At 65.4% G+C, this 27,245-nt stretch overlaps 5 protein-coding genes across 6 annotated transcripts; 2 read left to right on the top strand and 3 right to left on the bottom strand.

Annotated features, from left to right (window-relative positions):
- Positions 1-2,538, bottom strand: REM1 (RRAD and GEM like GTPase 1). The gene is made up of 4 exons (XM_032198437.1): positions 2,223-2,538; positions 1,929-2,011; positions 629-833; positions 1-456 (listed from the first exon to the last, which is right to left on the bottom strand). Exons 1-4 carry the CDS (start codon positions 2,536-2,538, stop codon positions 179-181), a joined length of 882 nt encoding a protein of 293 aa, XP_032054328.1. The 3' UTR covers positions 1-178.
- A 910-nt stretch (positions 2,539-3,448) lies between these two features.
- C16H20orf96 (chromosome 16 C20orf96 homolog) lies at positions 3,449-16,369 on the bottom strand. 2 transcript variants are annotated; one of them, XM_032198224.1, is made up of 10 exons: positions 10,339-10,381; positions 9,947-10,058; positions 9,448-9,590; positions 8,690-8,848; positions 8,122-8,221; positions 7,537-7,694; positions 7,307-7,408; positions 6,524-6,607; positions 6,118-6,236; positions 3,449-3,642 (listed from the first exon to the last, which is right to left on the bottom strand). In XM_032198224.1, the coding sequence occupies exons 1-10, from the start codon at positions 10,378-10,380 to the stop codon at positions 3,570-3,572; spliced, it is 1,092 nt and encodes a 363-aa protein (XP_032054115.1). In that variant the 5' UTR covers position 10,381; the 3' UTR covers positions 3,449-3,569. The 2 variants fall into 2 exon arrangements, with proteins under 2 accessions (XP_032054115.1, XP_032054116.1); XM_032198225.1 differs by lacking the exons at positions 9,947-10,058; positions 10,339-10,381 and adding an exon at positions 16,142-16,369.
- Positions 12,264-13,232, top strand: SOX12 (SRY-box transcription factor 12). The gene has a single exon (XM_032198226.1). It carries the CDS (start codon positions 12,264-12,266, stop codon positions 13,230-13,232), a length of 969 nt encoding a protein of 322 aa, XP_032054117.1.
- A 995-nt stretch (positions 16,370-17,364) lies between the features above and the next one.
- Positions 17,365-18,869, top strand: NRSN2 (neurensin 2). Its single transcript, XM_032198565.1, has 3 exons — positions 17,365-17,386; positions 18,113-18,363; positions 18,483-18,869. Exons 1-3 carry the CDS (start codon positions 17,365-17,367, stop codon positions 18,867-18,869), a joined length of 660 nt encoding a protein of 219 aa, XP_032054456.1.
- A 751-nt stretch (positions 18,870-19,620) lies between these two features.
- Positions 19,621-27,005, bottom strand: TBC1D20 (TBC1 domain family member 20). Its single transcript, XM_032198222.1, has 8 exons — positions 26,871-27,005; positions 25,838-26,023; positions 24,918-24,998; positions 23,831-24,017; positions 22,926-23,027; positions 22,121-22,262; positions 21,672-21,856; positions 19,621-21,469 (listed from the first exon to the last, which is right to left on the bottom strand). The coding sequence occupies exons 1-8, from the start codon at positions 26,911-26,913 to the stop codon at positions 21,214-21,216; spliced, it is 1,182 nt and encodes a 393-aa protein (XP_032054113.1). The 5' UTR covers positions 26,914-27,005; the 3' UTR covers positions 19,621-21,213.
- Positions 27,006-27,245: the final 240 nt, after the last annotated feature.

Below are 27,245 nucleotides of genomic sequence, written 5' to 3'. Positions count from 1 at the left end.
GCCGGATCCGGAGCACCCCGCGTGTCCACCAGCACCGGTTAAAACAGCTCCGTGTCCTCAGCATCGCTCCGGCCCCTGCGGTCTCTCCGTGCACCCGCGGAGCTGCTGGCCACGCTGCTGGCACAGGGGAGTCCCCAACCTCCCCTCCGAGTCCGGTGGGACGGGTCCGCGGCGGCTCTCAGAGCACGGACAGGTCGTGGCAGGACTTGGAGCGGACTTTGAGGGCCACCTTGCTGCTGTTCCTGGCCACCAGCCTGTCGAGGAAGCGCCGGGCCCTCTTGGTGAGGCTCTCCTTGCGCTTGTGGACGGACGCGGGGTGCGCGCCGGGCTCCTTGCCCTCGAGGCGCAGGCGCAGCTGCCGCACCACCCCCTCGAAGAGCTCGGCCACGTTGTGCTGCAGGGCCGCCGACGTCTCGATGAACTTGCAGTCGAACATCATGGCACACGCACGGGCCTCTGCGAGGGGAGGGCAGGGAGGGGGCACGGCCCCGCTGGCACCCCCAGCTCCGCGGGCGCAGCAGAAGCCGCGGCACGGGACACGGGGAGGGGACACGGGGACGGAGACGGGGCACGGGGACGGAGACGGGGCACGGGGACGGAGACGGGACGTGGTTTTGGGGACTCTTACCTTCAACGGAGACCTCGCGGCAGCGCACCAGGTCGGATTTGTTGCCCACCAGGATGATGGGGATGTCCTCGGCCTGCCGCATGCTGCGCAGCTGGATGCGCAGCTCCGCCGCGCTCTCAAAGCTGCCGTGGTCGGTGATGGAGTAGACGATGACGTACGCGTTCCCCACCTGCAGGCAGTGGCTGCGGTGCCAGCTCTCCTCGCCCTGCCACCACCACACGGGGAAGGGGATGTCACCGCGCTGCGGGGGCCAGCGGCATCCCAAATTGCTCTGGGGGGGGCAGCAAGCCACCCCGGCACACATGGGACCTGCTAGTCCCACCTCGACAGCCCCCACATCATGGGCAGCAGACGTGTGGCCCCGTTGCTAAATCAGCTTAAAAGCTCCTGGCTTTTGGGGTGGCTCACAGTTCCTCCTCTGTCAGCAAGAAATTGGGGCCGTGGGCTCAGCCTGGCTCAGGGGGCTGAGGCTGCCCCTCCTGGAGCTGCTTTTGGCCGTGCAATGCAACAGGGGAAATAAAAAGGCTGATCTCAGGGTGTTGTAGGGCTGGGCACCTCCGGGCAGCACGGAAAACGCAGCCCCAGCCCATGGGGGTGCAGTGGCTGCGTGCAGCCCGGGTGCTGGCTCCCTCCCCGCTCCCAGGGACCGATCCTGACTCCCGTGGAAACCCACGGCCCCGGGGTGGCCCTCGGGGAGCAGGGCACAGGGGCGCTGGGCTTGCTGGCAGGGAGCAGCACGAACAAACGCCCCGTGCCAGGCTCGCGGGGCCGTGGCTCTGCCAGCTGAGCACGTGCCCTGGCTGCCAGCGCTGCCTCACGTGGATTTGCCCGGCTGGCTCCTTCAGCCCCGCTTCCAAGCCGTTTCCTTGCATTTCGCTGGCACTGCGCTCCCCCCCTGCAGCTCCTTCCTCCCCCCCGAGGGACCCGCACGGCTCCTGCGCTCCCGGTGCCTCGCCGTGGGAGAGCCAGAGAGGGGTGAGGATGTGCCGGGCACCCTCCCTGGCAGGCAGGGGAAGCTCGAGGCTGTCGCTTTGGCCACAGGGCTGACCTCAGGATGATGGCTGCCCCCATCGGGGGTCCCTCAACCCCAGAAATTTGCTTTTATGGCTGCTGACTGGGGACCCTGGGCCCTGTCCTGCCTGTTGGGCTTGTCCCACTCTGAGACGCAGCCAGGAGAGCCCCGGGGAGATGTCTGCAGAGCGCAGAGACCCCGAAGCAGCAGCTGTACGCACACAGCATCCCCCACACCCCCCCAAACCCCCCAGCAGCAGGGATTTGCAGAGTTCCCAGCCCCGCGTACCCTGCGCTCGGGCTCCCAGGCGTCGATCACCAGCAGCGTGGTCTCCTCGCCATCCACGGACAGCGTGCGCTCGTAGGCCACCTCTGCAAGACACCGGGAGAGCTGGATCAGCGTGGAAATTCCCCGGGGCAGCCGAGACCCAGTGCTGGCCCCCCCGACCCCACCGGGCTCCTCCGGGCCTCGCACGGGGCTCCCTCGGAGCACGGGGCGCAGCCACCTCCCCTCCACCTCCTCCCGGCCCCGTGGCGAGCGACCCCACAACTGAGGGTCCCCGCCAGGTTGTGGGGCACCCACCTCCGTGCTGCTCCAGCAGATCCCGCTCCTGGAGGCCGGCGAAGGCGTTGGCCAGGCTGGTTTTGCCCACGCCGGGGTCCCCCAGCAGCACCACGCGGTATTGGGGCTCCCAGCACCCCGAAGAGCCCGAGGATTCGGAGGACCAACTGCCCCGGGGTGCCGCAGCCCTGCCGCCCGGCTCCGAGGACGAGTGGCCGAGCTGGGGGTGCCCGGGCTCGGTTTGTGCCGTGGCAGCCGGTGCCCCGGGCCGCGGCAGAGGGGTGCTGGCCCTCCTCCGCAGCGGGCTCTTGCTCCCGCGCTGCGTGTTCAGGGTCATCGGCGGCACCGGGGGCAGCGGGGTCGGGAACCCCTTGGGGTCCCCGCTTCCCTGAGGTCCCCGGCAGCCCCTCTGCTCCGCCGGAGCTCCCCGAGCCTGCAGCCCCGAGGCCACGGGCACGGCCTCGCCGGTCCCGGTCTCCTGTCCCGGTTTGGTCCTAATTTTCCCCAAACCGGGCTGACCTCCGCCGAGCTCCTGGGCACCGCCGCTCGGCCCCGGAGCGGCGAGGCTTTAAAGACCGGGAGGTGGAGCCCCCGCCGCGGCCGGTCCCTCCCCTGCCCGACCCCCCCTCCCCGTCCACCACCCGCACCCCCGGGGCTCTGCCCGGTCCCCGAGGCCCCCGCGGGGCTCCCGGTGCCGGGGCTGGGCGAGGTGCCCCCGGCCGCGACCCCTCGGGCTCCGGGGAGCAGCGGGGGGGGGGGGAAAGCGGCACCGGGGCTGCCCGGGAGCCCCGTCCCGTCCCGTCCCGTCCCGTCCCCGTTGCCCGGGGGCTCCGCCACGCTCCGGTCCCACCCGGGGCAGGACCCCCTCGAGCCCCGAGCCCCCCGCCCGGTCCCCTCCCGGCTCCATCTCGCGGCTGCCCGGGGCAGCGCACGGCCCCCGCCGCTTCGCCAAGTAAGGAGCGAGCCGAGCCCGGTCCTGCCCCGGTGCCTGCCCCCGGAGCGGGGTTTGCGGAGGCTCCGCTGCCCCTGTTTGGCAGCCGGTAACGGACAGCAGGACCGGAGGCTTTTTTCGAACGGGGCAGCACGCGGGGGCTGTTTTTATTTGAACCCGAGGTTGGCCCTGGCACCCGCACAGGCTCCGGGGTGGCTCCGTGCCGGGTCCCCAGGCCCTGCACCGGGACGTGCCCACCCCGGGGCACCCCAGGACACCCCTCCCGGTCACGGCACCGCGACGGGGAGGCCCCTTTGGTGCTGCCCCCATGGCACCGGGGGGTAGCGATGGTGCTGGGGGGTGAGGAGGGCTGGGGAAGGTTCCTGGGCTGCTGTTACCGCAGGGTTTGCACCTTCCAAACGGCTGCAGCCCGATGGTCACAGGCACGAGGTCGGGAACGTTGCCTCCTCCGTGGGGATGCTGAGGATCACCTCGGTGTCCGGTGTGCACCTGAGCAGAGAGAGGAGAGAGGTGAGGCACACGGGGAAGAGCAGGAACCAGCAGCCGTGCTCTGACCCGCGCACAGGAGCCCGGTGTGAGGAGGGGAAGAAGCTCCTGTGAGGCCAGGGCGAGAGGCTGGTGACCCCTCTGATGCTCTGCGCAGCCCACCCGGAGCTCTGAGGCTCCCTGCGTGCCCTACAACGGCCCCACTGTTAGAGGGCTGGAGGTGGCTGGCACGACGCCTCGTGTCCCTGGGGCACACTGGTGTCAGTGCAGAGGGACCGGGGACTTGTTTGGGGACACAGCAGAACACAGCTGGGGGAGCAGTGAACAAAAGCAGGAGGTGAGGGCTGTGGTGCTCAGCCCCTGCTCAGCACAACGCAGAGCGCAGCTCCGCTTCCCAGCCAACGGCAGCCAGATCTCACCCTTGGGACTCGGAGGAGGAACGGAATTAGCTGCCCCTCGTTGTCAGTCCTGAACGACAAACAGAAGCTGAGAAAGCCCATCAGGCAGCCAGGCACATCTGCTTTCTCGCACAGAAAGGACAAACACAGCAAGCTGGGCTCGCTCAGAGGTGCGCTCGGCAGCCTGCGTCAGCCCCAGGGACAAACTGTGCGTCCGGAGCCACTCCAGTGCAGGGATCAGAGCTGGAGGTGAAAAAAAGGCTTAAAAAAAGGAGTTTTAAAGAGGGAGAACTCAAATGCAGACACACACGGGTGTGCAGGGGCCTCGCAGCTCCTCCGTGCTTCACAGGTGCAGCGCACGGGGAGCCCGAGGAGGGCCAGCAACAATCCCACGCTCCTGCCTGCCCTCGTGCTTCCAAGCCGAGCACAGGCGATGCCTGGTTCTGCTTTCAGGAAGCCAAGGCAGCGCCTGGAAGCAGAGGGTTAACTGGAAAAATGAACGGCTGCTGAAGCCGTGTGAAAAGTTGCAGGGAGGTCAGTGGGAATCGGCGGGGAGATGGCGGCGAGGGCTCTGGCACAGCCTCCTGCCTGTCAGGGCGGGTAAGCACCAAATGCCTGACTTGTGATGTTACAGAAACTTTCCACTTGGGCCTTCCTGCTATTTTTAACTCTTCTCCCAGCCGCCCTCAGTAACCCCAGCCCCACCAGCTGTCGAGGCTAATTAATTCCCCTTTTTATCATTCTTTTATCGGAAAAAAAAATAAAAAAAAATTAAGTCGTGCTAATCCATCACGCAGCCGCTCGCCTCCCCCACGGGCTCCTGACGTGTTGCAGGCTTTCCTCCTGCTCCACATCACGCCTCTGCAGCGCTGCAGCCCTACCTGGCTGGCCAGTAACACCCCCAGCAGCCCATCACGGGAGATTCCAGCCCCTTCTGCTGTTTGCACCACCAGCGGTTTGCTGGGTGAGCATCTGTGGCTCGTCTATACCTTGTGTACAGGCAGCTGCAGCAAATAAAGGTGCACATGCACCCAGTTCTGCACAAAACTGTGGGTTTCGGGCTACACCGCACTCAAGATTTAAGCATATTTGGCCAATTTTTTCATAGGTTTGTTCCCCTGGGCAGCACAGGAAGCGGAGGCACCTCGGCAGCTCCAAAGCATTTGAGTTCTGGGCAGGAGCCCTCTGCCAGGGGCCTGCTGCTTGGTGGGGCGGGCTCCCCGCCGTGGGTATGGTGGAAAATAACTCGTCACAGCGGGCTGCTGGTATGCCTCAGCCTACGGACTTGGCCAGTGTGTCCCCTGTCCCTGGAGAGGAGAGCCCAGCGGCCCCGTGAGCGAGCTGGCAGGGCCTTCTCCCTATCGATGCGCGCTGAGGATTCTCCTCCCACGTCATAACGACGGGAAATGGGAGCAGGGACTCACCACAACCTCTGCTCCGGGGGTCGTTAGCTCCCGGTGAGCTTGGGCAGGGAAAGAGTGGGAGAAAGAGCAAGTTTTGCCTTTTTGCTGCCAACCCGTTCCTCTGAGATGTTTTTTTTTTTTACATATTAGGGGACTGGCTGCCCGCCTTTGTTCTCCTTTGTGCCGTTTCACACCAGCAGCAAAGCAGCTTGAGATGGGTAGGACCTGCCCGGACAAGGATGCTCCACAGGAGCCTGGCCACCTCCCCTCAGTTTGGTTTCCCAGCCAGAGAGGGAAAAGAACAATAAAGGAAGACTCATCGTGGTCACAAGGGCCTTGAAAAGCTCTGCCTCTTCCTGCAGCTGGTAATTATCCCCATTTACAGGACGGACAAAAGGAAACCCAGAAGAGAGCCCTGATGTGACCGGGGCTGCCAGCACACTGCTGTCAGGGAGGCTGTTTCCTAGCTGCATTTAGGCAACACCAGGAGACCTGGCAGCCATCTCCCAGGGCAGGACGCCTGTAAGCTGCGAGTTTCTGTCCCAGGACGTGTAGGTTTGTCGGTGAGATCTGCAGCAGTGCTTGGGCTGAGGTTATTCGCGCTCAGCACCACAGAATTCTGCAGGTCAAGGCCGTAGGGAAAGCTCTGTGCACGCCCACTGAGCAGCCTCACTTACTTGGGTCTGCGGAGGAAAACATCAGCAAAGATCACCTCTCTCGGGTCTCTCGCACGCTGGCGGAGCGTCTGGATGCTGCTTTGCAGCTCGCTGATCTCTTCTTCCAGGTCCTTAATAATCTGAACGAATTACATCTCTAAGCGTTCTTCATTTTGCAACAGAAGCAGTGATTAAAGTTTTTGCAAGCAGCAGAGCTTGAAACCATCCCTCACGCAAAAAAGCCCCTAACAGGGCACGCTGAGGGCGAGCAGTCCAGAGGGCGTTTTAGGAAGCCTTACAGCTCACTGGCTCCAGTGGAAGCAGAAAGCCCCACACACCACCAAGAGGCACAAAATCCTCTCTGAGGGCAAGGGCTGAGGGTGGCTGGCTCTGCTTCTCCGTGGTGGTTCTCCCCCCGCCCCCTCACCTCTCTTTGCCTTGTTATCTCGCATCGCAGCACGTGGTTGTTTATGACCAGCTGCTTCAGGCCATCCTGGTGCAGCAACACCTCCTGTGCAGGGGAAGAGAAGAAACCCCCGGTAACTGCCAGCGTGAGACCCTGCCACTGCCAGATGCCAACTCTGGTTGTGTCTGGATGCATCACTCCTCAAGGAAATAACTCCTGCTCGGGTAAGGTTTGGGTTCCAGCTCGTCCCATTGGGCTGATGACAGAACAAGGCTGAGGAACTCAATAAATCCAGTCCAGTTTCCCTGGGAAAACTTATGAATATTGCTTGGGTTACTTATAGCACCTGTGCTTACGGATTCACCTGTAAAATCTTCTGCAGACTGAGAGCAGCCCCTGCTCTGCCGTGCTGCACGCAGGTTAATTTCCTCATGAATTTACAAAGATCCGTGCGCTGCCTCAGCAGCGTCACAGCTGAGCAGCTAAGTCCCCACCTAAATAACGTAGTAAAGCAGGGAGCCTAGCAGCAGGGTGAACGCTGGGTCACAGCGCGCTCACCTCCACGCAGCAAGCTCTCAGGAGCGAGCCTGAGAACATTTTGTCACTTCAGACGAGGGCAGCAACTCGGAGGGACTCCTCGTGTGCCCTTCCAGCGCGTCAGGCAGGAGCAGCGATGCTCGGTGATTCTTTGTGTGCTGGCTGCACGCCGCTGCTGCCAGCGGGCAACGTCTGGAAGCCCCCGCCTTGTCCGCGGCTCCCACAGACCGACTCCCCCTGCCGAGGCGGCGGAGTAGTTCCACCTACCTCCACGACTTTCTGCAGCAGCTCCTCTTGTTCTTGCCGTGCTTTCTCTTCCAGTTCCTCCAGGACGGCCTTCCCCATTTCTTCTGTCTTGTCTATCTCATCCTGAGGGCGGCAGGAGGCACAGGAACAGCAGGAGCGTTAAGCAGGACAAACTCTGAGCTCCTGTTCCTTCCTCCCCTGCCCTCTCCAGCCCCCAGAGCAATGCTGCAAGGGAGGAGAGGTCTCAGCACCTGCTGCTGCTTCTTCAGGTTCTGGATGTCGGACAGCAGGAGGACAATCCGGAGAGCCTGTCTGGGATAATGCACGTCCGTGTAGGTCCGCAGGACGCCGAGCTCGTCCTGGAGAACCTGTACGTTGGATGTGGCTTCATCCAGCTGCTGCTGTAGCTCTGCGGGAAAAGTCAAAGCAGAAAATGTCAACCCAGGGCTTCCAGAATTTCACTAATGAACCGAGCCGATGAGGCTGTCCTGTGTTTGGCTGAGCACACCATGTGGGAAGGGATCTGCATTACAGATTGCCACATGAGCAGTGGGAACGGCCACCCCAAATCAGGCCACTTTGGGCAGAACCTGCCCGGAATGGTGCAAAGAGCTGCCGAGGAGGAGACTCTTCCCAGCCTCTTAGGCTGATGGGCATCACGGGGTTCTGCCCCTCCTGACAGGAGGATTATCCCCACGCAGCAAAGGGGATTAATTTTCAGAAATGGAATAGTTTGGCATTTGTAACATCGGCACAATGCCTTTGACCTACCACACTGGAAAGCAAAGGTAAGGCGGTTATATAGGCCATACGTCACTGTCATGAGAGCCACTCACCTCCCAGATTCTTTTCCATTGTTTTTTCCATTTCCCGGAGCTCTGCCCTCGCTGTGTCCAGTCTGTTCTGACTGGCGGTCTGTGTCGTTGCCTTGACCATCTTCACAGAGACAAATCCAGTCACTGGTAAGTCTACAGAGCTCTGAAACATCCCCCTGCAGCATCCCTAATGTTCCTCTCGTGCTACTGCTTGTGTTAGCTGCACAGATGAGACCATTGCTGCGGCTGTGAGCTGCACAGAAGCTGCTCATGGGAATGTTTCAGTGCTTCCAGGAGCCACCTTCCCCATGGAGGGATGTATTTGGGCTGTTACAGGGGTGGCTACTGATGCCTGGGACAGTAGCCAGCCACGAAACTCTGGTGGCTTTAAAACACAGGCACAACACAAGAGCACCTGACGGGGTCTTTGGGCGTCAGAGAGCTCCCCCCAGCACCGGCGCTGCTCCAGTGACGCTCGTTGCAGTGGAAGCGACCACGCAGCGCCTGGCCGTTCCCCAGAACTGACGGGAACAGTGGGAAGTTTTGTGTTCTGCCGGTCTGGGCCTTTTAATTAACCTTACAACCTCACCTGAAACTGTTCGTACTGCTGCAGCAGGTCTCTGGCTTGCTTGGCAGTGCTGGCATCGGTGTGCTGGATGTCCTTCATCAGCCGGCAGTTGGCCTCTTCCAGGTGGGCACTGCGCTGCTTCAGCTCCTCTATGGCATTTATCTTCTGCTGGGTCAGATCCTACAGGAATTGTGGATTAAAGGGCTGCAGATTCCATCGGTCCCACCCGCCTCAAGTTTTCTCACCATCATCTGCCATTCCCAGGACGTTCCTGTCCCACGGTAACACCAACGAGGCCCTGACTGTCCCAACACCACGTATTCAATGCTCAATCTCATTGCCAAGGCACTGACCTCCCCCCCACAGCACAGTGCTGCTCCCACACTCCTCACCACCAGCTGATTGCCTGTAACCACCTTTTCCCTACTAAAAAACTGCGGTCACGTCCCCCACCTCAACCTTCTCTTTGCCAGAATAAGAAAATCTGAGGCCGACAGTCTTTTCTAACGGGTCACATTTCCTAAATCTCCTCCCTCCTCCTGCCACAGTCTGGGCTCCCTCTTGGTTTCTCTTCAGTTTTCTTAATGGGCAACATCAAGGTTACACTTCGCCAGCGCTGAGCAGAGCAGCATAATTACCTCTCGTTTATTAATAAATAAACATGTGCCATTTTGCAAGAGTGACTCAGACTGCCAGAATTTCCTCCATAAAGGCAACCTGGGTAACCGTATGGATTTGCTCCCTCCGTTCCAGCACCTGCTATTTGTTGTTGCATGTACCGTGGTGATTTTGATCTCTTCCAACGCCTCAGCTATTTCAGCCTCCTTGAGCGCTGACTTCTTCTCGGTAAAACTTCTGTATTTCTCTTGGGACAACGGCTTCTTCGAAGGCAGGGGTGGTTTTTTACTCGACATAAATGTAACTGGTGAAACAAAAAATAAAAAAAAAAAGCCCTGTCCTTATTTCACAGCCCGGTTTCAACGCTTTCCATCTACCCTCTCCTGTCGTGTGTTGCTGAGGGAAACACGAAGAACTGAGGGACTGAATTCAAACCTTCTGCAGCCCCAGCGGGAGCAGCTTGGAGTTAGAGCCCAGGAGTGGAACCTACAGAGCCTCAGAGCGTTCCCTGGCCTTTTCTAGCTCTCCCTCTTTATTCTCAGCCACCTTTTTTTTTTTTTTTTTTTTTTTTATTCTCAGCCACTGCTGCCTGAACGCAAGCACCGCGTTCAGGCAGCAGTGGCACTGGGGGGGCAGCGCACCGGGGCAATCTCTCCCAACCTGTTTTTTTCTTCTCCCCTCTCCTCTTGTCCTCGCTGGGGATCGGCGGCAGGCTCAGCTCGCGGGCCGCTGCTCCCCTCTGTGCTTCGGCCTCCTGCCGCTTGCTGCGCCCCTGAACGCGGCGTAAGGGAGGAGATGGGGGGGGGGTCAGGGGCAGTTTGTGGGCTGAGACCCCTCCGGCCTCACCCTCCCCGCCCCCATCCCCGGTTCCTGCCGGGCTTGGAGGTTTCCGTTAACGCCCTTCCAACACCTCTGAGGGCTCATTTGGGAGATGCTGAGGTAACGGCTGCAATGCCACAGCCCCAGCACCGGGCAGGGACCCGCACGGCTCCCCTCAGCTCCCCCCGGTGCCCTCAGTGCCACAGCCCCGGTACCGGGCACCGGGCACGTACCGCTCCCCTCAGCTCCCCCGGGACCAGGCCCCTTGGCTCCATCCCCGCTTCCAGCCGGGACACTCGTGCCCTCAGCACCGAGACCGGGCCCTGCGGCTCCGCCTGACCCCGCGGGGCTCCCCCCAGCCCCCCCCGGGGCCGTTCCCGGTGCCCGGTGCCCGCTGCTCGCCCCCGGGCCAGGCCTCGGGGCTCGGGGCCGGGCCTAGGCCGCGCTCGGGCGCTGTCGCCACGGCAACAGCGGGCGGCGCCGCAGCCAATGGGATCGCGCCCTGAGGCGGGCCCGCGCCGAGGCGGCAGCCAATGGGAGCGGCCCCTCGGCCGGGCAGCCCGCGGTCTCCAAGGCAACAGGGCCGCGGCGCGCTCCCATTGGTGGGCGCGGCCCCGCCTCGCCCCGCCCCCGGAACCGGGCCGGAACCGGGACCGGGCCCGGGACCGGGCCCGGGACCGGCCCGGGGGAGGGGGGGGGGAACCGGGCCGGGCCCCACCGGGCCTGGCCGGGCCCTACGAGGCCGGGGCCCGCTGGGCCTGGCTGTGAGGGGCCTTCCCCGTGCCCCCCCTGCGGCCCGGTCCCGGTCCCGGTTCCGGTTCGGTGCCGGGCCCCGTCCCCTCCGCCGCCCCCCGGTGCCCCACCGGAGGGAGGCGGCCCCGGGCCCGAGCCAGCCCCGTTGCCCTCAGCCCGTGCGGGGCCCGTTCACCCCCTGCCGCCCCCTCCCGCCGCCGGTGGGGCGGCTCCGGGCCCCCGGGGGTGTGGGTGGGGGGGTCCCGGGGTCCCGGTGTGTGTGGGGGGGGGTCCCGAGGGGTTTGGGGGGGTCCCGGGGGTCCCCGGTGGGGGCTGCAGGTGTTGCCGGTAGGGCACGGGGAGGGAGCGGGGACCTGGGGGGGGGGGGAGCAGGGGTAACGGGGATCCCGGGGATCCCAGTGGGGGTACCGGGGGGTACCGGGGGATCCCGGGTGTGGCTCCCGGGGGGCACCGGGACGCCCGTGTGGAGGCACCAGCGGTCACCGGGCAGATCCGGGGCCGTCAGCCCTGCCCAGCCCCGAGCACCGGCAGGTGTCCGGGGGGGGCACCGGGCCGTGCCCCGGGGCCGTTCTCGCCAGCAACCCCTCTCCGGTGGGCGCCCATTGGCGGCCGCCGCCGTTTCCCCCCCGCCCCACGGCCAATGGCCCGGGTAGGGGGGGTTGGGGGGGGTGGGGGGGCGTTGCCCGCCATTGACAGCCCCTCGCGGCCGTGTTTACCGGGGGCGGGGCGGCGGCGGCGGCGGCGGCTATAAGAGAGGCACCGGGGGGCGCGGGGCGGGCGGTTCCCGGGGCTGCCCGCACCGCCCCCGAGCACCCCCGGCCCCTCCGCCGCCACCGCAGCATCACCGGAGGCATCGGCGGAACCCAACGGAGCAGCAGCCCAGGTCGGCGGGGCCGGTGCGGAGCCTCCCCGGAGCACCCCGGGGCCGGTTCGGAGCTTCCCGGAGCATCCCCGGTCCTGTCCGGGGCATCTCGGAGCATCCCCGGTCCGATCCGGAGCATCCCGGGGCATCCCGGTTCCGAACCGGAGCATCCCCGCTCAGCAGTGCCGAGCAACCGGGAGCATCCCCGATCCGACCCGGAGCATCCCGGAGCATCCCGGGGCCGGTGCGGCTCCTCCCGGAGCCCCCCCCTCCCCGTCCCCGCAGGCTCCCCGGGCTCCCACCGGCTCCGGTTCCTCCCCGCCGCCCCCCGCCGTGCGCCCCCGGGCCCCTCCGCGGCCCCCTGCGCCCCGCCCCGCCGCCGCCGCCGCCGCCTCCCGTTCGGCACAATGGGGGCGTAGCGGCCGGCGGGGGGGCGGCGGCGGCGGCGGCGGCGGCGGTGGGCGAGGAAACGGCGGCGGAGGCGGTGGCGGTGGCGGTGTCGGAGCAGCAGCGGGGAGCCCGGTGGCGGTGTCGGCGGGCGGCATGGTGCAGCGAGCCGCACGGGGCCGGGGAGCGGAGGGGCGTCGGGAGCCGTGCCCCCCGGTACCGGGTGGGACGTCGGAACCGGGCTGGTGCAAGACCCCCAGCGGGCACATCAAGCGGCCCATGAACGCCTTCATGGTGTGGTCGCAGCACGAGCGCCGCAAGATCATGGACCAGTGGCCCGACATGCACAACGCCGAGATCTCCAAGCGCCTGGGGCGCCGCTGGCAGCTCCTGCACGACTCCGAGAAGATCCCCTTTGTCCGCGAGGCCGAGCGCCTGCGCCTCAAGCACATGGCCGATTACCCCGACTACAAGTACCGGCCGCGGAAAAAGGGCAAGGTGGGTGCCACCAACGCCACCGCCACCACCGCTGCCACCGCCGCCGCTCGCCCGCGCCTCCCGGTCAAGATCAAGCCCTCGGTGCTCGGCCGCGTCGCCGCCGGCCGCAGGCAGCACGCCAAAACCCCCGCCGGCCCCCCAAAATCGGAGCCCGACGCCGAGGTGGCCGCCGAGGACTGCCCCGCGGCTCCCGGCACGGCCGCGTGGCCCCCGGTGCCCGCCGGTGAGCGCAGCCCCACGGAGACCCCCGCGCCCCCCAGCCCTGCTGCTGCTGCCGCCACCACCACCACCGATGTCACCGTCGTCACCACCACCGGTGCTGAACCGGGGACGTCCCCGGAGAGCGGGACGCCCTCGCCCATGTCGGCCAGCTCGCCGCCCTCCTCCTTCAGCTCCTCCGACGAGGAGCTGGAGGAAGAGCTGCCGGGCGTCGCGGCCGGCCGGGCTCCCTCCAGTACGGTTTGCAGCGCCCTGGACTGGTGCGGCTTCGACAAGGACCTGGACCTGTTCCCGCGGGGAGGCTCCTCGCACTTCGAGTTCCCGGACTATTGCACGCCCGAGGTGACGGAGATGATCGCGGGGGACTGGCTCATGTCCAGCATCTCGGACTTGGTTTTTACCTACTGAGTCCCGCGCTCTGCAGGTAACTCTCTCTCTTTTTTTTTTTTTTCCCACAATCAGGTCATATATAAAAAAAATAACAGGAAGAAAAAAAAAAAAAACAAAAACACAAAACCAGCTGTTTACATGCAGGAATCAGGTATTTTGCCTTGAAGCCGCTGGAAGGCAGAGCTCCCTGCTCCCCCCATCCCCCCGGCACACACCCACTCCTCTTCCTCCCTCTCCTCCTCCTCCTCCTCCTCCTCCGCCTGCCGTGGTGCAGGGCTGCAGCCCCGCTGCTCCTCGCCCCGCGACCCCTCGCCCTGGGCCCTGTGGCTCTCCGCCGTGTCCCCCTGCCCGTGACAGGCGAGGGTCCGACGGGGGTTTCATTGTCACCGAGCTGCTCCCGGTGCTCCCGTCTCCCTCTCGGGCAGCGGGAGCACCCACGCCAGCCTTGGTCCCACCCATCCCTCGACCCCCGCCGTGCAACCCGGGGAACAGCCCATTTTGGTTTATTATTTTGCTTTTTGGCTGCATTTAAAGCACGTCTTCAATTTTCTCCTCCTCGTAGCAGCCCTTGGGGAGGGCTCCCGGCGGCCACGCCGCGCCCGGGGCTTTCCGGGCTGGCAGAGCCCATGCAAGGCAGAGCCCTCCTTGGGGTGCCCCGTTCATGGGGGTCCCCGGTTTTGGGATTTTGGGGATCCCGCGGGGCCGGCGCTCTCTCTGCGATTTGGCCGCGGCGCGCGCGCTCCCCGCCGCTCAGTTTGGGGAAGAGCGAAGTTGCACGCACGTGATCCGCACGTGGAGCGGGGAGGCTGAGTTCCTCCTCTCTCCAGACACTCGTGCAGAGGCGCCCGTGCCGCGGGGGAAGAACCCGTGCCCGGAGCCACCCCGTGCCCTGGTGCCAGCGACGAGCCCAGGCCGGGGCCAAGCCGTGCCCGGGGCAGCCCCAGTTGGGATTTAGCACCCGTGGGGGCACCCTTGGAGCCGCAGGCTCGCTCCCTGTGCCCGAGCAGAGCCTGATCCCACCGTGCCCGGCCTCCATGTGCTGTGCCAGCAGGGAGCACGCAGGCAGGGCTGCGGGAAGAGCTTCTGCGGGAGCTCTGCCTTAAACCAGCACCCGAACGGGGCCGCCGGCAGCGGTGAGGTTGGGTTTGCGGGGTGCGGGCAGCTCCGGCGCGGCGACGCTCCGCGGTGCGCCCTGGGTTCGGCCGTGCCGCCAGCGTGGGCTTCACCGCAGAGCACCGCCGCCGAGCTTCCCAGCAGGGCAGGTCCTGCCGCAGAGGCTCCCCCAGCCGGGTTTTTTTTCTTTGCTGTTCCTAATGGCTCCTTTCCGCAGCGATCCGCCTCCTGCCGCTGCCTGCTGCGAGCACGTGGCCGCGGTGCCGGCGGGCGGCGGGGTGGGCAGGGGGCTGCAAGGGCCAGGGGGGCTGCGCTCAGGGAGGGCTGAGCTGTTTGGGGTGGTGGCGGCGGGGACCCCGGGTGCTCAAACCCCCAGGGACGGGGGCTGGCAGCGCCCAGAGGAGCCGCACGGGGCTCTGAGCCCTGTCCCGCAGTGGCACGGCACGGACCAAGGCGTGAAGCAGCCTCTCGGGTCCCCAGATCCCAAGCGGGGCTCTGGGGTGTGCGGGAGCCCCCCTGGCCCTACTGGGGCAGCCGGGCACCCTCCCTGCTTTGGGGCTCCCTCCCCCTTTTGGGGCTCCCTCCCCCTTTTGGGGTTCCCTCCCCTTTTTGGGGTTCTCTCCCCCTTTTGGGGCTCCCTTCCCCTTTTGGGGCTCCCTCCCCGCTTTGGGGCTCCCCCATCCTCCAGCTGTGTGCAGCTCAGCCCCCCAGCATCCCCCTCCATGGGGAGCGCTGGGGGGGCTGCTCACAGACCCCCCCCCCACGTCCCCATCACGGGTGGGCACGGGCACGGCCCCCCCAGCATGGGAGGAGCCGCAGGGAGCGCCGCGTCCCCGTCCCTGCTCAAGGGCGCCCGGTGTCCTCCAGCCCCGGTGCCGGGTGGCTACGGGGAGGGTGTGGGGGGGGGCTCTGCTCCAGCCACCCCCCCCCCCGTGAGCCCCCCGGCCGTCAGCATTCTCGATGTGTAGGTGTGTAGAGGTAGCCGTGCGTGTGTGTGTGTCTGGCGTCGCGTTACCCACGGTGTTTAGGTGACCCCCGCTGCGGTGGGAGCCTGCCCAGGCGGGTGGGCACCGCGCCCCAGCCGCGTGTTCCCCGTGTAGAGCGCGTCCCTGTCCCCCCCCAACAACTCCCCACCAGCCCCGGGTACCCCCATCCAGGCCGTTCCCAGCAAAGCCAAATATTGGGGGGGGGGGGGGGCAGCGGTGCCCCCAGCCCGCTCCTGCCCCCCCAAACGAGCTGGGTTTGGGGTTCGCGGGCACCCGCGGCTCCGCTCAAGGGCTTCCCGGCGCACAGCTCTCGCCCAGCACCTCGCTGCCTTCTCAGGGTGCTCGTGCCCTGCCCGGAGCCCCCCAAATTCCCCTCCCGTGGCGGAGCTGAAGCCCCCCCAGTACCGGCAGGGCTCGGTGAGGGGCTGCCATCCCGCATCTGCTCGGCCCAAGGATGGGGGGACCGCATCCCCGGGGCGCTGCCGGGCGTTTCCTCAGGAGCAGGCTCAAGCACAACACCGTTTGCTTCTTCTTCGTCCCCGTGCCCCCTTCTCCTCTTCCCTCGTGGGGTGCGTCCGGCGGGGCGAGCGGCGCGTGGTGGCCGTGGGTGGTGGATTTTTTTTCTGTGCCGTGTGGTCGTAGTGCTTAGAGCCCCCCCCGCGTCCGTCCCGCCGAGCCCCCCCCCCCCCCCCCCCCCCCAAACCCCCCAGCTGCCCGGTGCTGGGCTGGCGCGCGCGTGTGCGAGCGAGTGTGCCTGCGCCATCCCTCATCACTAGCGACAAATAATAATAATAAGTTAATAATAAAAAAAAATATAAAAAACCAAACCTCTCTCAGGAAAGAAGCCGCCCGGGCGGCGGCCGAGCGGGCCGGAGCCGCGGCGAGCGCTCGGGGTTCCCGTTGGTGCTGTGTTCGTGAGGGGTCCTGTACCTGGCGTTTTGGGGGTGGGGTGGGGTGGGGTGGGGGGGCACCGGCCTGGCAGAGCAGGGCACGGCCCGAAGCCGCGGCCGGGGCCGGTGTTGTGGAAGCTCGGCTAATGGTTCTCCTGGTGTTGTGACTATGGAATAAAGTGTGGTGGTCTGCTCCGCGCGCCTCCGCCTCCTGCTGCGCCGCCTCGCGCCTCCCTGCTCCGGGTGCCAGCTCCCAGCGGCTCCCCCCCAGCGCCCTGTGGGGTCCCCGTGGCCCCCTGCCCACCCAGGGCACCCCAAAATGACCCCGAGCTCCCCCAGTGCCCCCTCTGCTCCCACCCTGAGCCACGGGAGCCCCCACCCTGCAGGAGCTTCACCCTGCCCGGACATGGGACCCCCATGGGGTCTCCACTCATCCAGGTGGGCCCTGATCCGGCCCCAAAAGGGGTCCATGGGGGGGGGGCACACGATGCTTGCGTCACTCCCCCCCCCACCCAGCAGTTGCCATGGCAACAAGGCAGCGCCCGGAGCATCCCTGGGTACCGCCTGCCCTCCCCTCCCCTCCTCTCCCTGCCCATCCCCTCCCCACCCAGGACTGGTACCATGGGGGGGGTCCCATTCTGCTGTGCCCCCCACCCCATGGTGCAGCACCCGCTGTGGGGCCGCACCAGCACCGGGGGGCTCCGGCCGTGATCCCGGTGGCACCGAGGCCCTGGCAGAGCAGCCCCTTCCCCTCCTTCTCCCCCCCCACAGCCCACGGGTCCGGGTTCCTGCGTGGGGTCCGGGACCACCGTGGGGGGCAGCGGGGTGCCCGTGGGCGCATCCTGGCCTCGCCGAGCAGCCGGTGCTGCCGTGCAGCCACGTGCCCCCGCCGCCGGCCCTGCTCTGACTCACGCGGTGGTGGCAGCTCCTGGCCACGCAGCAGGGACCTGCTGTCTCTGCTCCCCCCTCCCTGACACCCCAAAATCCCCCCCCCGGGAGCCGTGCGGTGCCCGGCGCTGCCTCGAAGCCCTCGGGGACAGCAGGGCGAGCGCCGGTGTGACGGCACCGGGACGGGGAAGGATGCGCTGAAGCCCCCCCCCAGAGGTAAGAGGGGAGCAGGGGGGGGGGGGTGTGGGCAGGGGGGAGGCTGTTTTGGCGTGCATGGGGGGGGTGCAGGATGAGGGTATCCCCCCCAAAACCAGGCGGCACCCCCTGCGTGCACAAAGGACCCTGCAGCTGCACGGGGACGGTGGCCCCGGGATGTCCCCAGCCATGGGGGCAGCCCCCCCCCGGCCCTCTCCAGCTCAGGGCTTTGTTCAGCTCGCAGCCGGCACCGAAAGGGTCCCAGCGTCGCCCCCCACACCCCCCCCTCTCCCCGCACACGCTGCGGGGCCGCGGTGACGGTGACGAAGGGGCTGAGCAGGCAGTTCCCATGGCAATGCCCCACTGGGGTGGCGGGAGGGACGAGGGACGGGGTGGCCGTGCCCCATCGCGAGGCGGTCACCCCAAAGGGGCTGCCGTGCCTTTTGGGGGGGCACGGAGGTGGCCGTGACCCCCCTGTGTCCCCCCCCCCAACCCCGCCACCGCCCCTCCTTTCCCCATCACCGGCGATTGGGTGGCTCCGGTGGCCTGATGCGGGGCCTGATCCTGCCAGCACGGGGCTGGAGACACCCCAGGATGGGGCAGGGGGCAGTCATCACCCCCCCACACCTTCCCCCCCAAACTCCATCCCTTGGGGAAACCCCATGGGATAAGCCCCAAGATGCCCCCGGTACCCCCAGGGACGTGGCCTCGCCGTCCTGAGCACGTGGGCAGCTTTTGGGGTCCCCTCTTGGTGCTCCCCAAAACGAGCCAGGAGCACGCGGCCATCACCAATCCCCCATCCCCTGGGGTTTTGGGGTGGGGGCAGGACCTGGCTCAGCCCCACGGGTGCCGTGGCTGTGGGGTTGCCCCCCCCTTGCCCCTTTTGTGCCCCCCCCAGGCCCGATGCCCGCCTGCAGCTGCGGCCGTGGCCCCGGCATGGCGCAGGGGCGGTGGTACGGGGTGCGCTCCTACCTCCACCTCTTCTACGAGGACTGCACCAGGGCCAGCCCGGATGGGGTTGGGGCTGAACCCTCGTCTGCCCGGCCCCCCGGCACCTGGCCCTCCGTTATCTGGAAGGTAAGACCCCCCCTTATCCCCCCAACATCCTTTTTCCCACCCTGTCCTGCGTGGGGGCGCATCCCTCCCCGGCCACCCCGCGCCCCGTCGGGTGTCCCAGCCCCATCCCCTGTCCCCAGGTGAGCCTCTCCACGGGGACCCTGCTCCTGCTGGTGGGGGCGGCCGCCCTGGGCACGGGCTGGTTGGTGCCCCCCAAGCTTGAGGGCATCGGGGAGGAGGATTTCGGCATCGGGGAGGAGGATTTCGTGGTGCTGGACCCGCGGGCAACGCGCTACAACCGGGCGCTGGGCGCGTGCCGGCTGCTGGGCCTGGCGCTGTGCGCGGCGGCCGCGGTGCTGAGCGCCCTGGGGCTGCTCTGCTGCGTGCTGAGCCCTGCCGGGGGGGTCCCGCCGTGCCCCCAGGACGAGGAGCAGCAGCTCTCCCCCATCCTGCGCCACGCCAGCCCCCCGGCCGTGCCGTTCGGTGCCTCCTGCGTCCACGGCGTCCAGCCCCGGAGGGAGGCGTGAGGCTGGGGTTGGGGACAGCGGGGGACACCCGGTTGCACCCCATGGGGTGACCCCCCCCCCCCTGCAGTGTCCCGGCTGCTGGAGGGCTCAGTAAAGGTGCTGAGAAAGCTCCTGGCTCAGGTGCTGCGGCTGCGTCAAACCCTGGAGCAGGGGAGGGAGCGGGGAGGATGCTTGGGCCGGGGCGTTTTGGGTGGGGTGGGGTGGGGTGGGATGGGGTGGGAGCAGCCCCCCAGCACAGAGCGGATCCCAGCCAGCCCCCATCCTCCTCCCCCACCTCGCAGGCCCCCCAATTTGTCCCCCCAGCCCCACCGAGCCCTGGGGGAAGGGGTCAGGGGGCAGCCAGCACCGGGGGGCCTCTGCCGGTGCCTTGGTGCCTCCCTCCCCCAGGACTGCGAGCGCTGCTCAGAAAATTGCTCCCGGAGAGGAAGTGGGAGCAAGATAAAAATAACCCCGGCCTCGCTGGTAAACACGGCCCCAGGGCACTGCCAGGGGGGGCACCGTGCCCGGGCAGCACCGGGATCTCCTCCTGCCCTGGGTTATTTCCAGCCCGGTGGCACCGCTGGCGTGGGGACAGCGGGGACGGGGAGCGCGCGGCACGAGCAGGACCTGGCGTCCCCCCAGCCCTGGTGGCAGCACAAAAGCCTCTCCTTTGGCTCTGCTGCTCCCGCTCCTCTTCCCACGCGCTGCAGGATCGGCGCTGCCCCTGCCCAAGGAGAGGGAGAAGAGTTTAGTTAAGTGTTTTATTTTACAGTTTTGAGGGTTTGTACAAATCCGCATTTACACAGGTCTGTATAAGTCTGTACAGAGTCAACTGAAGCACCCCAGGAGACCACCTCCCGCCCCCAAAACAACGCAGGAACTAAAGTGCAGGGTGGGCAGCGCGCGGGACCGCGGGAGCTGCCCCTCAACCGGGGGCAGCGGGGGCCTGAAGTGCCCCGGGTGGGGGGCGGGACCCCCGGCAGCACCCCCGGCTCATGGCACGGCCACCACCAACTCTCCCGTACCACCAATTTCTAAAGTGCTAAGTCACAGCCTGCCCCCCCCTCACCGCTGCTGCCCGGCAGGATCTCACCCCGCTGCCTTCACCCATGGGATCCCAGAGCCCCCAGGAGCAGCGGGGACACCCCCAGGGGTGAGGGAACGGCTCCTGCTGCCCCCCCCCTGCACCAGGTGAGCCCCCGGAGCAACCCGACGCACAATTCGGCTGGGGACAGGAGGGGGCTGAGCCTCACGGGGCTGAGTTCTCCTCCATAACCAGGAATCTGCAACTCCTCCACGCTGGTTTTTGAGGCGTGCAGCCCCCCCCGGGCACGGCACAGGCGGCTTTGGGCACGAGGCATTGAGGGGGGAGAAGCGGCAGGGGGCAGGTAAGGGCACTTGCGGGAGGGTTTAGCAGCTCGGGGGAGAGGTAGAGGCAGGTAGTGTCTGTTGGCTTCGTGTTGGGGGGCAGGGAGATATTTAGGAAAATGCTGCCGAGCTTCCCCAGCAGGCAGGGAGCAGCCAGGCTAGCAGGGGACAGGCAGGGGACGGGGGATGCAGGGGTCGGGGTGGTCTTACGGGAAATCCCTCACGTTATCCCGAGGGGTGATGCTGCTCTGGGCAGTTTGTGGGGGAAGAACTGTGACAGGCTCCTACACCCACGACTCCTGTCCTGTGCAAACTGGTTGGAAAGGTGGAAAAAGGCTTTTTCCACCTCAGAACCCGCTCCCAGAGCTGTGAGAGGCTGCAGGGAGTGCTAGAGGATGAGGGACTCTCATCTCACCTGGTCCAGGACCCTGCTCCCTGCAGTGGTCCCACGGATGTGCCCCTGTCCCCTGTCCCCTGCCCCACAAACTGACCAGACCACAAGGACGAGGGAGCAAACGGAGTCCCGGAGTGTTGGGCGTGGGAGACGGCCTCAGGGCAGGGCGCTGGGACAGGACTGCCTCTACTCAGAGGTGCCTGAAGGAAAGAGAAAGGTCAGAGCACTGGAGGAGGTGAGAGAAGGCAGGAGCCCTGGCAGCGGGAGGCGACGTGGAGCCAGAGGGCTCCTCGGGAGTGTAAGAGCCCCTCTGCCCTGCACACACACACACACACAACATCACCCTGCTGTGACACCCTCGCTCCAACAGAGGCCGTGGGATCGCTTGGGCAGAGCCCTCGTGGTCACCTGCAGGGGGTTGAGGGGACGAGGCGAGCGTGGGTGCGGGCAGCAATCCTCCCGGGCTGCTCACCACCAGTCTCCTGCCAAGGCCAAGAACAGAAACCCTCAGGGAGGTCGCTTCCAGACACGTCCTTTCCTCCACCATCGTCCCGGATCGACGGCGCGGGGTGCGCAGACGGGGGAAAAGCACGGCCCTGGGCTTCAGGGGAAAATCTGCAGCTCGAATTTGGGAGCCCACTCCAGGGCGCTCTTCACCACGGCCAGGGCGGCTGCTCCCAGAGCGACCGTCAGCCCCATCACCGCCAGCTTGACAAAGCGGTTGGTCCTGGGCTTGGTCAGGATGGATTTTGTCCTCTCCTCCCCTCGGAGCCGCTCCCTGAAGCGCTGTCTCAACACAGTGTCCGGTCTCTGCTGCACTGAAGCCAGCTCAAAGTCCTTAAAAGTGGAAGCCGCGGTTCTGCAAGAGAAGGAGAGGGTCGAGGAGTGACCCAGGGGGATGAGGAGCACCCCAGGGGGACGAGGAGCACCCCAGGGGGATGAGGAGTGACCCAGGGGGACGAGGAGTGACCCAGGGGGACGAGGAGTGCTCCCTCCACCAAGGGAGGACCCGGCCAGGGGACCACGCAGGACACAGAGCTCCCCGTGCTCCCTGCACTCACCGTTCAGCCTGCTGCTGCTCTGCCTCCCTGGCGAGCTCGGATGGAGGAAACTGGACAAAAAGGTCCCCGGCTCTGCTGATCAGAGTCTCGTAAGGAAGGTCCTGTGGGATCTGGGACAGGAGGTGGTGCACAGAGGCCATGTCGCACTCGCAGTCCAGGACTTCTTGCTCCCGGTACAGCACGATCTGCGGGGAGGACAGAGAGCCCTGAGCACGGCCAGGGAAGCAGGGCTGACTCCTTGCCACCCGCCAGAACACATTTCAGAGCCAGAAGAGGAAAGAATTTCACTCCTTTCTGGAAGACCTGCCCTTCCTGGAGGGGATGCGCTGCCCCAAAGCACTGCCCCGCTGGGACAGGGCACAGCAGGGCGATGGTTTCACCCTCGGCAGCCCCCAGCACCCCGCCGTGGTTTGGTTAAGCCAACCCCCGTCCCTCCAGCCAGCACCTACCACGGCAGCAAAATAAATGGGCATCAGGGGGTGGCAGGCCAGGAAGAAGTCGTATAATCGCACGACGTGCCTGAAGTCGGACAGAACGTGCCCAAACCAGGTGATCAGCCAGCTGAGAGCAAAGATGGTTCCCACTTCGGCACTGTGGGGAGAGAGAAGCTGTCAGGGTGGCCCCGAGGCAGTGCTAAAACCACCCCGGGAGGTCCCTGCGTGGTGCCTCTGCTCCCAGGAGACAGCCCCGGCTGTCAGAGGAGCATCTGGAGCTCAGCACACATCCACCGACCTCTGACACCCACCCAAAGCAAGGCGCTTCCACTGCTTGGCTCACCCTGGCCTGGTGACACCTGACATCCAGAAGCATGGTCAACTTTCCAGATTCTTTTCCACCCTAAAACTTAACCCATTTCTGGGAATTTGCAACCCGACTTGGTCATTCTGGCCATGAAATGGAACAGAGCCTCGCCCAGAAAAGGACTCTTGTCTGAATCTTCCAACTTACCTCCCTGCTTCTGCTTTACTCTGCCTGTATGGCACGATCTGCAACCCCCAGCTACTCCATAGGGACCGCTGGGGGGAAGATGCTGCCACTGAAAACCCCCCAGTACAGGCAGGATACATTTGGGTCTGCTTGGAAGCAGAGCTCTGTGTGGCTTTGGCCTGTTCCACCTGCTCTGGGCCAACTTATTCTGAAGCCACGGTGGTGCTGGGGCTTGCTGGTGCACTACTGGGGCTTGCTGGTGCAGTACTGGGGCTTGCTGGTGCAGTACTGGGGGTTACTGGGGTTTACTGGCCCTGGTGTGCGTACCTCTGCATGAAGTCGTGCACCTCGGGGTTCACCTGGTCTATGATGGGCATCAGGTAATTCAAGATGTGCTTGGTGTTATCCATCGTTGGGTCCATGAAATCCCTGGGGGAAAAAAAAAAAAAAAGATTTAAAAAGAACTCTGTCAAGCCATGAGGTCAGCGAGCTCTCCTCGGGGGAGGAAGCCAGAAGGTAAATAAATGTACTTGTAATAATCAGCTCTGCTGGAAGGGTGGCCTCCAGCCCCGGGACATTCTCTGTTTTTGGGACTGCCCCCTCCCCACTGACAGGGGCACAGAGATCTGGGATCCAAAGGTTTGGTGTGCACAGAAAACCTGCACCCAGATTTTCATTGTGGTGCCAGCTGACACTTCTTTCTCTGCGGTATGTGTGAGCCCTGAAGCCTTTCCAGCACCCAAAACCCAATTTTGAAGGGGGAAAATCCCTCTGAGGCACTCCCTGGCTGAGGGCTCGTTCCCATTTCGGTGCACAGCCAGGAGAAGCACCTACCCCAGGGCTCAGGGCTGGGCAGACCACACGTTCAGCACACAACTGCCCAGGGCTCTGAGTGGGAAGCCCTGAGAGAGAGGCCCTGACAGGAGAGACAGCCAGGGCACTGTGAATAATGCGTGTGCGCCGGCTGCTTCGTCTGCAGGATGATCTAAATTAACCGACAGCCCTCAATTATCCCTTCCCCACAGCACAGCTCCCTGCAGCTCCACGTGCTCTCACGCAGCCGCGCTGCTCCCCACAGCACCCCTCTGGGGACGGACACGATGGGTGCCAACCCCAGCCTGCAGCTCTGCCTCGCAGGCTCCTGCACCACGCTCTGGGGCAGCCCCCTCTGCCCCCACGGCCCCCCGTGAGCCCCCAGGGGGCTCGCAGCAGCTCCTCGTCCCCCCCAGTACCTGAGGTGGTGCGTCGAGAGCTTCTCCACCAGAGCCGTGGCCAGCCTGTCACCAACCACCAGCAGGAAGGTGACCACGATGTCGTGGTAGCCCTGGTAGTAGTGCAGCTGGGGGTTGCGTTGGAGGACGTGGAGGATGATATCGATGAGCTCCTCCTGCAGCCCTTCCCTCTGGTCATCCGGCATCCCTGCGGGGACAGCAGCGGGGTGACAGGCTGGGGAGGACCCGCGGCACGTTTATCTGCCTGCCCTGTCACAGAGGATGTGGCACAGCCAGCGCTGCTGAGGACATTTTAATCATTTTTAATTTCCCAGGGGCTCTAGGAAAAAATTAGACGGGACCCATTTTCACAGAAACCGTGCCAGCTGCCTCAGATTGCGAGGCCTCAATCAGCTCGGTTTTATACTGGTCTGCTGCTAACAACACGTGTTTAGGGACAGGATGTCACGGGAAAAACATTGTTCCTGCCACGCACAGCTGCAGCCGGGTTTTGGCAGCCCCTGTCAACAGATCAAATGCCCAGAGGCCAAGCAGAAAGTCCCAGCGGAGGTCCCCGCAGCGACAAAGTTCTCCTTTTCCCCTACTTCGCTGATGCTTCTAAAAATAGGCGGGAGGCTGCCATTCAAGGGCAGAAAAAAAAAAAAAAAAAAAGAAAAAGAAAAAAAAATACAGAAATAGCAGCAGACCCTTCAGGAGCCGAGCTCGCACGCTCCGAGAATCGCAGTGAATCAACTGCTTGTGCAAAACAAAGGCGGCAGAAGGGGGAAGCAGCTTCTGGCCAGAAATAACGACTGCTCTGCTCTGCAGTCAGAGAGCTGCTGGATTACAGCTTTTATAAATAGCCCAGCAGGGCCCCCAGCAGAACTAAACAACTGCAGAGGCGTTCCGCTTCCGAAGGTGAGGGGCTCTCTTTGATCTGCTGCTCGAGGCACGGAGGGAAACCCGACTCTGAGCCCGCTCTGAACCAGAATTTGCTCCGATCGCCAGCAACCACGGCTTCCTAGAAGCTCTAAAGCAGAATTTGCTCCGATCACCACCCGTGGCTGTCTGCAGTCAGCCCCTCTGCCCCTCCGTGTGCCCCTCTCACCTGGGGGGAAGCGGCGCAGGGAGCGCCGCACGTCCAGCAGCACCTGCTGGTAATCTTTGTTGTCCTCTCGCAGCTCCTTTCCTGCTGGGAAGAAGAGGAAGGTGGTTAACAGAGAGGGGCAGAGCTGCCAGGATGGGCGCCGGGCAAAGGAGCAGGGAGAAGGGGATGTGCACGGCCTCGTCCTGGCTCGTGCAGGCTTCTCCCTGCATCACACCAGCCCTGGGCACGAGCTGCTCTCAGCGTGAGGAAACCAAACCATTATTTTGTGAAATAACACACATTAGAACACTTGGACACCGCTCCCAGAGCCCCTGGAAGCATCCTGGCTCCAGGTTCGCAGCAGCTCAGCACACCACACTGCGGACACCACGGGGAATGGTTTGCTGAAAGAAATCCGGGGAAAAAAACAAACCCTGGTAGCTGCGATGGCTACAACAGAAGGGAAAAGAATTTGCTGGCGTACCAAGTTACCTCTGCTGGCACAAAAATGAAACGAAATATAAATTAAATTCTCTTCTGACCAAACGCCACGCAAGCTCGGTGCAAACTCTTTCAGCTACGCCTGGCAGACACCCCTCAGGGTATCCGGGCCCGCCTCAGGGCTGGAAGGACAGAAATTAAGCCTGATACTTTGCTACTGATTAACGAGCGTAGGCCAGCCAGCTGCACGAGGCCACAGGAACCCCATCGAGAGCAAATTTGTTTCCAGCGCCGTCCCTGCAGATAACAAGGCCCCCGCAGCACAATGGGAGCGTTGTTTTAGGAAGCCGAGCGCCTCCTGCTCAGCCCTTTAGGTAGGACACGGAGCGTGTGAGGCTCTGGTGCTTGTTCTACAGCACAAATCCCCTTCCCACGTGGGTTCAGGGAGGAAATACGCGCGGGGGGAAGGTGAGGGAGAGCCTCCAAGCCCTGCTCCGTACCTGGCAGGGGGGGCAGCTCGTCCGTGTTGACGCTGAGCAGCTTCGGCCACACTTTGCAGCGGATCTCATCCGTCAGGAGCCCCCCTTCGCTGATGGCCATGCGCCTGAGGGCGGCCACGTCGATGGGGTCGCTGTTGAGGGCCTGGTAGATCTCCGCCACTTTTCTCTTCTTCTTGGCGTCGAAATCTGCGAGGAGAGAACGGGGAGGGGGTCACCATGGGAGAAAGGGGCCAGGGGGGGGGTACACCAGGGGGGGGAGGTGGCACAGGGACACAGCAGGACGGGCCCTGGTGGCACAGCCCCGTGCAGCCGGGAGCCCCCCCGGTGCCCCCAGCTCGGGAGCTGCCCCCCAGACCCGGTACCGGGACCCAGAGGGACGAGGACCTCGATGAGGGGTGGGGGCATTGGGGTTGTGGGGGGGGGATCCAGTCGGTGCCCGCTGCCACCGGGTGCTGTGCTGGGTGGCACCGGGGGCAGGGTCCAAAGCTGCCGTCCTGCCCCCAAAATGGCAATTTTTAGGCACTTTTTGGGTGAAAACGACCCAAAACAGCTTGCTGCAGCCAACAGGTGCCGGTGCAGCCCCGGGGACACCCCCAGCCCCCGGTGCGCCCCCCCAGCAGAAGCTCTGGGAGCAGAAATCAGTCCCGGGGGGGGGGGGGGGGATCCCGTTACCGGGCTGGGGGCAGCCCCGAGGGGGTCCCCCGGTAAAACGGCGGCTGGGCCCGGCCCACAGCCCCTTACCGGCGGCCGGTACGGGCCCCACAGCCTCGGGGGGGGCTTCAGGGGGGGGGGGCGCAGGCCTCAGGCCCCGTGTCCCGGGGCTCGGGGGGGCCCAACGGGGCCGGGCCCGGTCCCACCCCCGGTACCGGGCGCTGCCCACGGTACCGTGTTCCCCCCATCCCCCCTCCTCCCCATCCCCTCCCCTCCCCGTCCCGTGCCCCCCTCACACACACACACCGCCTCCCCTCCCCCCCCACTCCCCCCGGTCCCCGGTATTCCCGGCGGTACCGGAACCACCAGGCCCGGCCCCTACCGTGTCCGCCGACCCCGTTACGAGGCGGGCTCCTTCGGGCCATGTCCCTGGGCGCATACCGGGCCGGGCCGGGCCCAGCACCGGGACCGGGACCGGGACCGGGACAGGGCCGGGGCCTCTCCCGGTGCTCCCGCCCCCACCCCCGCCCCTCCGCCGGCGGCGCGCGGCCGCACGTCACGGGGGCAGCACCGCGCATGCGCCGCCGCGTGGCGCCGCGCTCACGCATGCGCAGTGCCCACCCCGCGCAAGCCCCGCCCCATCTCCCCTTCCCGCCCAATCTCCCCTCATGAGGGGACCGCGCCCCCCCCCCCCCCCCCCCCCCCCCTCAGTGTGTGTGTGTGTGACGGGAGCCGCCCCCGAGACAGGGAGCCGCCA

This window comes from Aythya fuligula, chromosome 16, assembly GCF_009819795.1.
Source record: "Aythya fuligula isolate bAytFul2 chromosome 16, bAytFul2.pri, whole genome shotgun sequence".
In the NCBI taxonomy this organism is placed as follows: domain Eukaryota; kingdom Metazoa; phylum Chordata; class Aves; order Anseriformes; family Anatidae; genus Aythya; species Aythya fuligula.
Note: the sequence above shows the minus strand (reverse complement) of the source record. Positions and strands in the feature narration are given on the sequence as shown.

What these genes read in the sequence shown, in the direction of transcription:
- TBC1D20 (XM_032198222.1), bottom strand. Translation starts at nt 26,913, where the DNA reads ATGGCCCGAAGGAGCCCGCCTCGTAACGGGGTCGGCGGACACG. An exon ending in CGAGCTGCCCCCCCTGCCAG is followed by an intron (nt 24,999 to 25,837) that starts GTACGGAGCAGG and finishes TCTTCCCAGCAG; the next exon opens with GAAAGGAGCTGCGAGAGGAC. An exon ending in GTGCACGACTTCATGCAGAG is followed by an intron (nt 22,263 to 22,925) that starts GTACGCACACCA and finishes CTCTCCCCACAG; the next exon opens with TGCCGAAGTGGGAACCATCT.
- NRSN2 (XM_032198565.1), top strand. Translation starts at nt 17,365, where the DNA reads ATGGGGGGGGTGCAGGATGAGG. An exon ending in GGGGGGGGTGCAGGATGAGG is followed by an intron (nt 17,387 to 18,112) that starts GTATCCCCCCCA and finishes GGGTGGGGGCAG; the next exon opens with GACCTGGCTCAGCCCCACGG. An exon ending in GGCCCTCCGTTATCTGGAAG is followed by an intron (nt 18,364 to 18,482) that starts GTAAGACCCCCC and finishes CCCTGTCCCCAG; the next exon opens with GTGAGCCTCTCCACGGGGAC.
- REM1 (XM_032198437.1), bottom strand. Translation starts at nt 2,538, where the DNA reads ATGACCCTGAACACGCAGCGCGGGAGCAAGAGCCCGCTGCGGAGGAGG. An exon ending in TCTGCTGGAGCAGCACGGAG is followed by an intron (nt 2,012 to 2,222) that starts GTGGGTGCCCCA and finishes GGTGTCTTGCAG; the next exon opens with AGGTGGCCTACGAGCGCACG. An exon ending in CCGCGAGGTCTCCGTTGAAG is followed by an intron (nt 457 to 628) that starts GTAAGAGTCCCC and finishes CTCCCCTCGCAG; the next exon opens with AGGCCCGTGCGTGTGCCATG.
- SOX12 (XM_032198226.1), top strand. Translation starts at nt 12,264, where the DNA reads ATGGTGCAGCGAGCCGCACGGGGCCGGGGAGCGGAGGGGCGTCGGGAG.
- C16H20orf96 (XM_032198224.1), bottom strand. Translation starts at nt 10,380, where the DNA reads ATGGAGCCAAGGGGCCTGGTCCCGGGGGAGCTGAGGGGAGCG. An exon ending in CGGGGGAGCTGAGGGGAGCG is followed by an intron (nt 10,059 to 10,338) that starts GTACGTGCCCGG and finishes CGCCGCGTTCAG; the next exon opens with GGGCGCAGCAAGCGGCAGGA. An exon ending in AATGGAAAAGAATCTGGGAG is followed by an intron (nt 7,695 to 8,121) that starts GTGAGTGGCTCT and finishes CTTTTCCCGCAG; the next exon opens with AGCTACAGCAGCAGCTGGAT.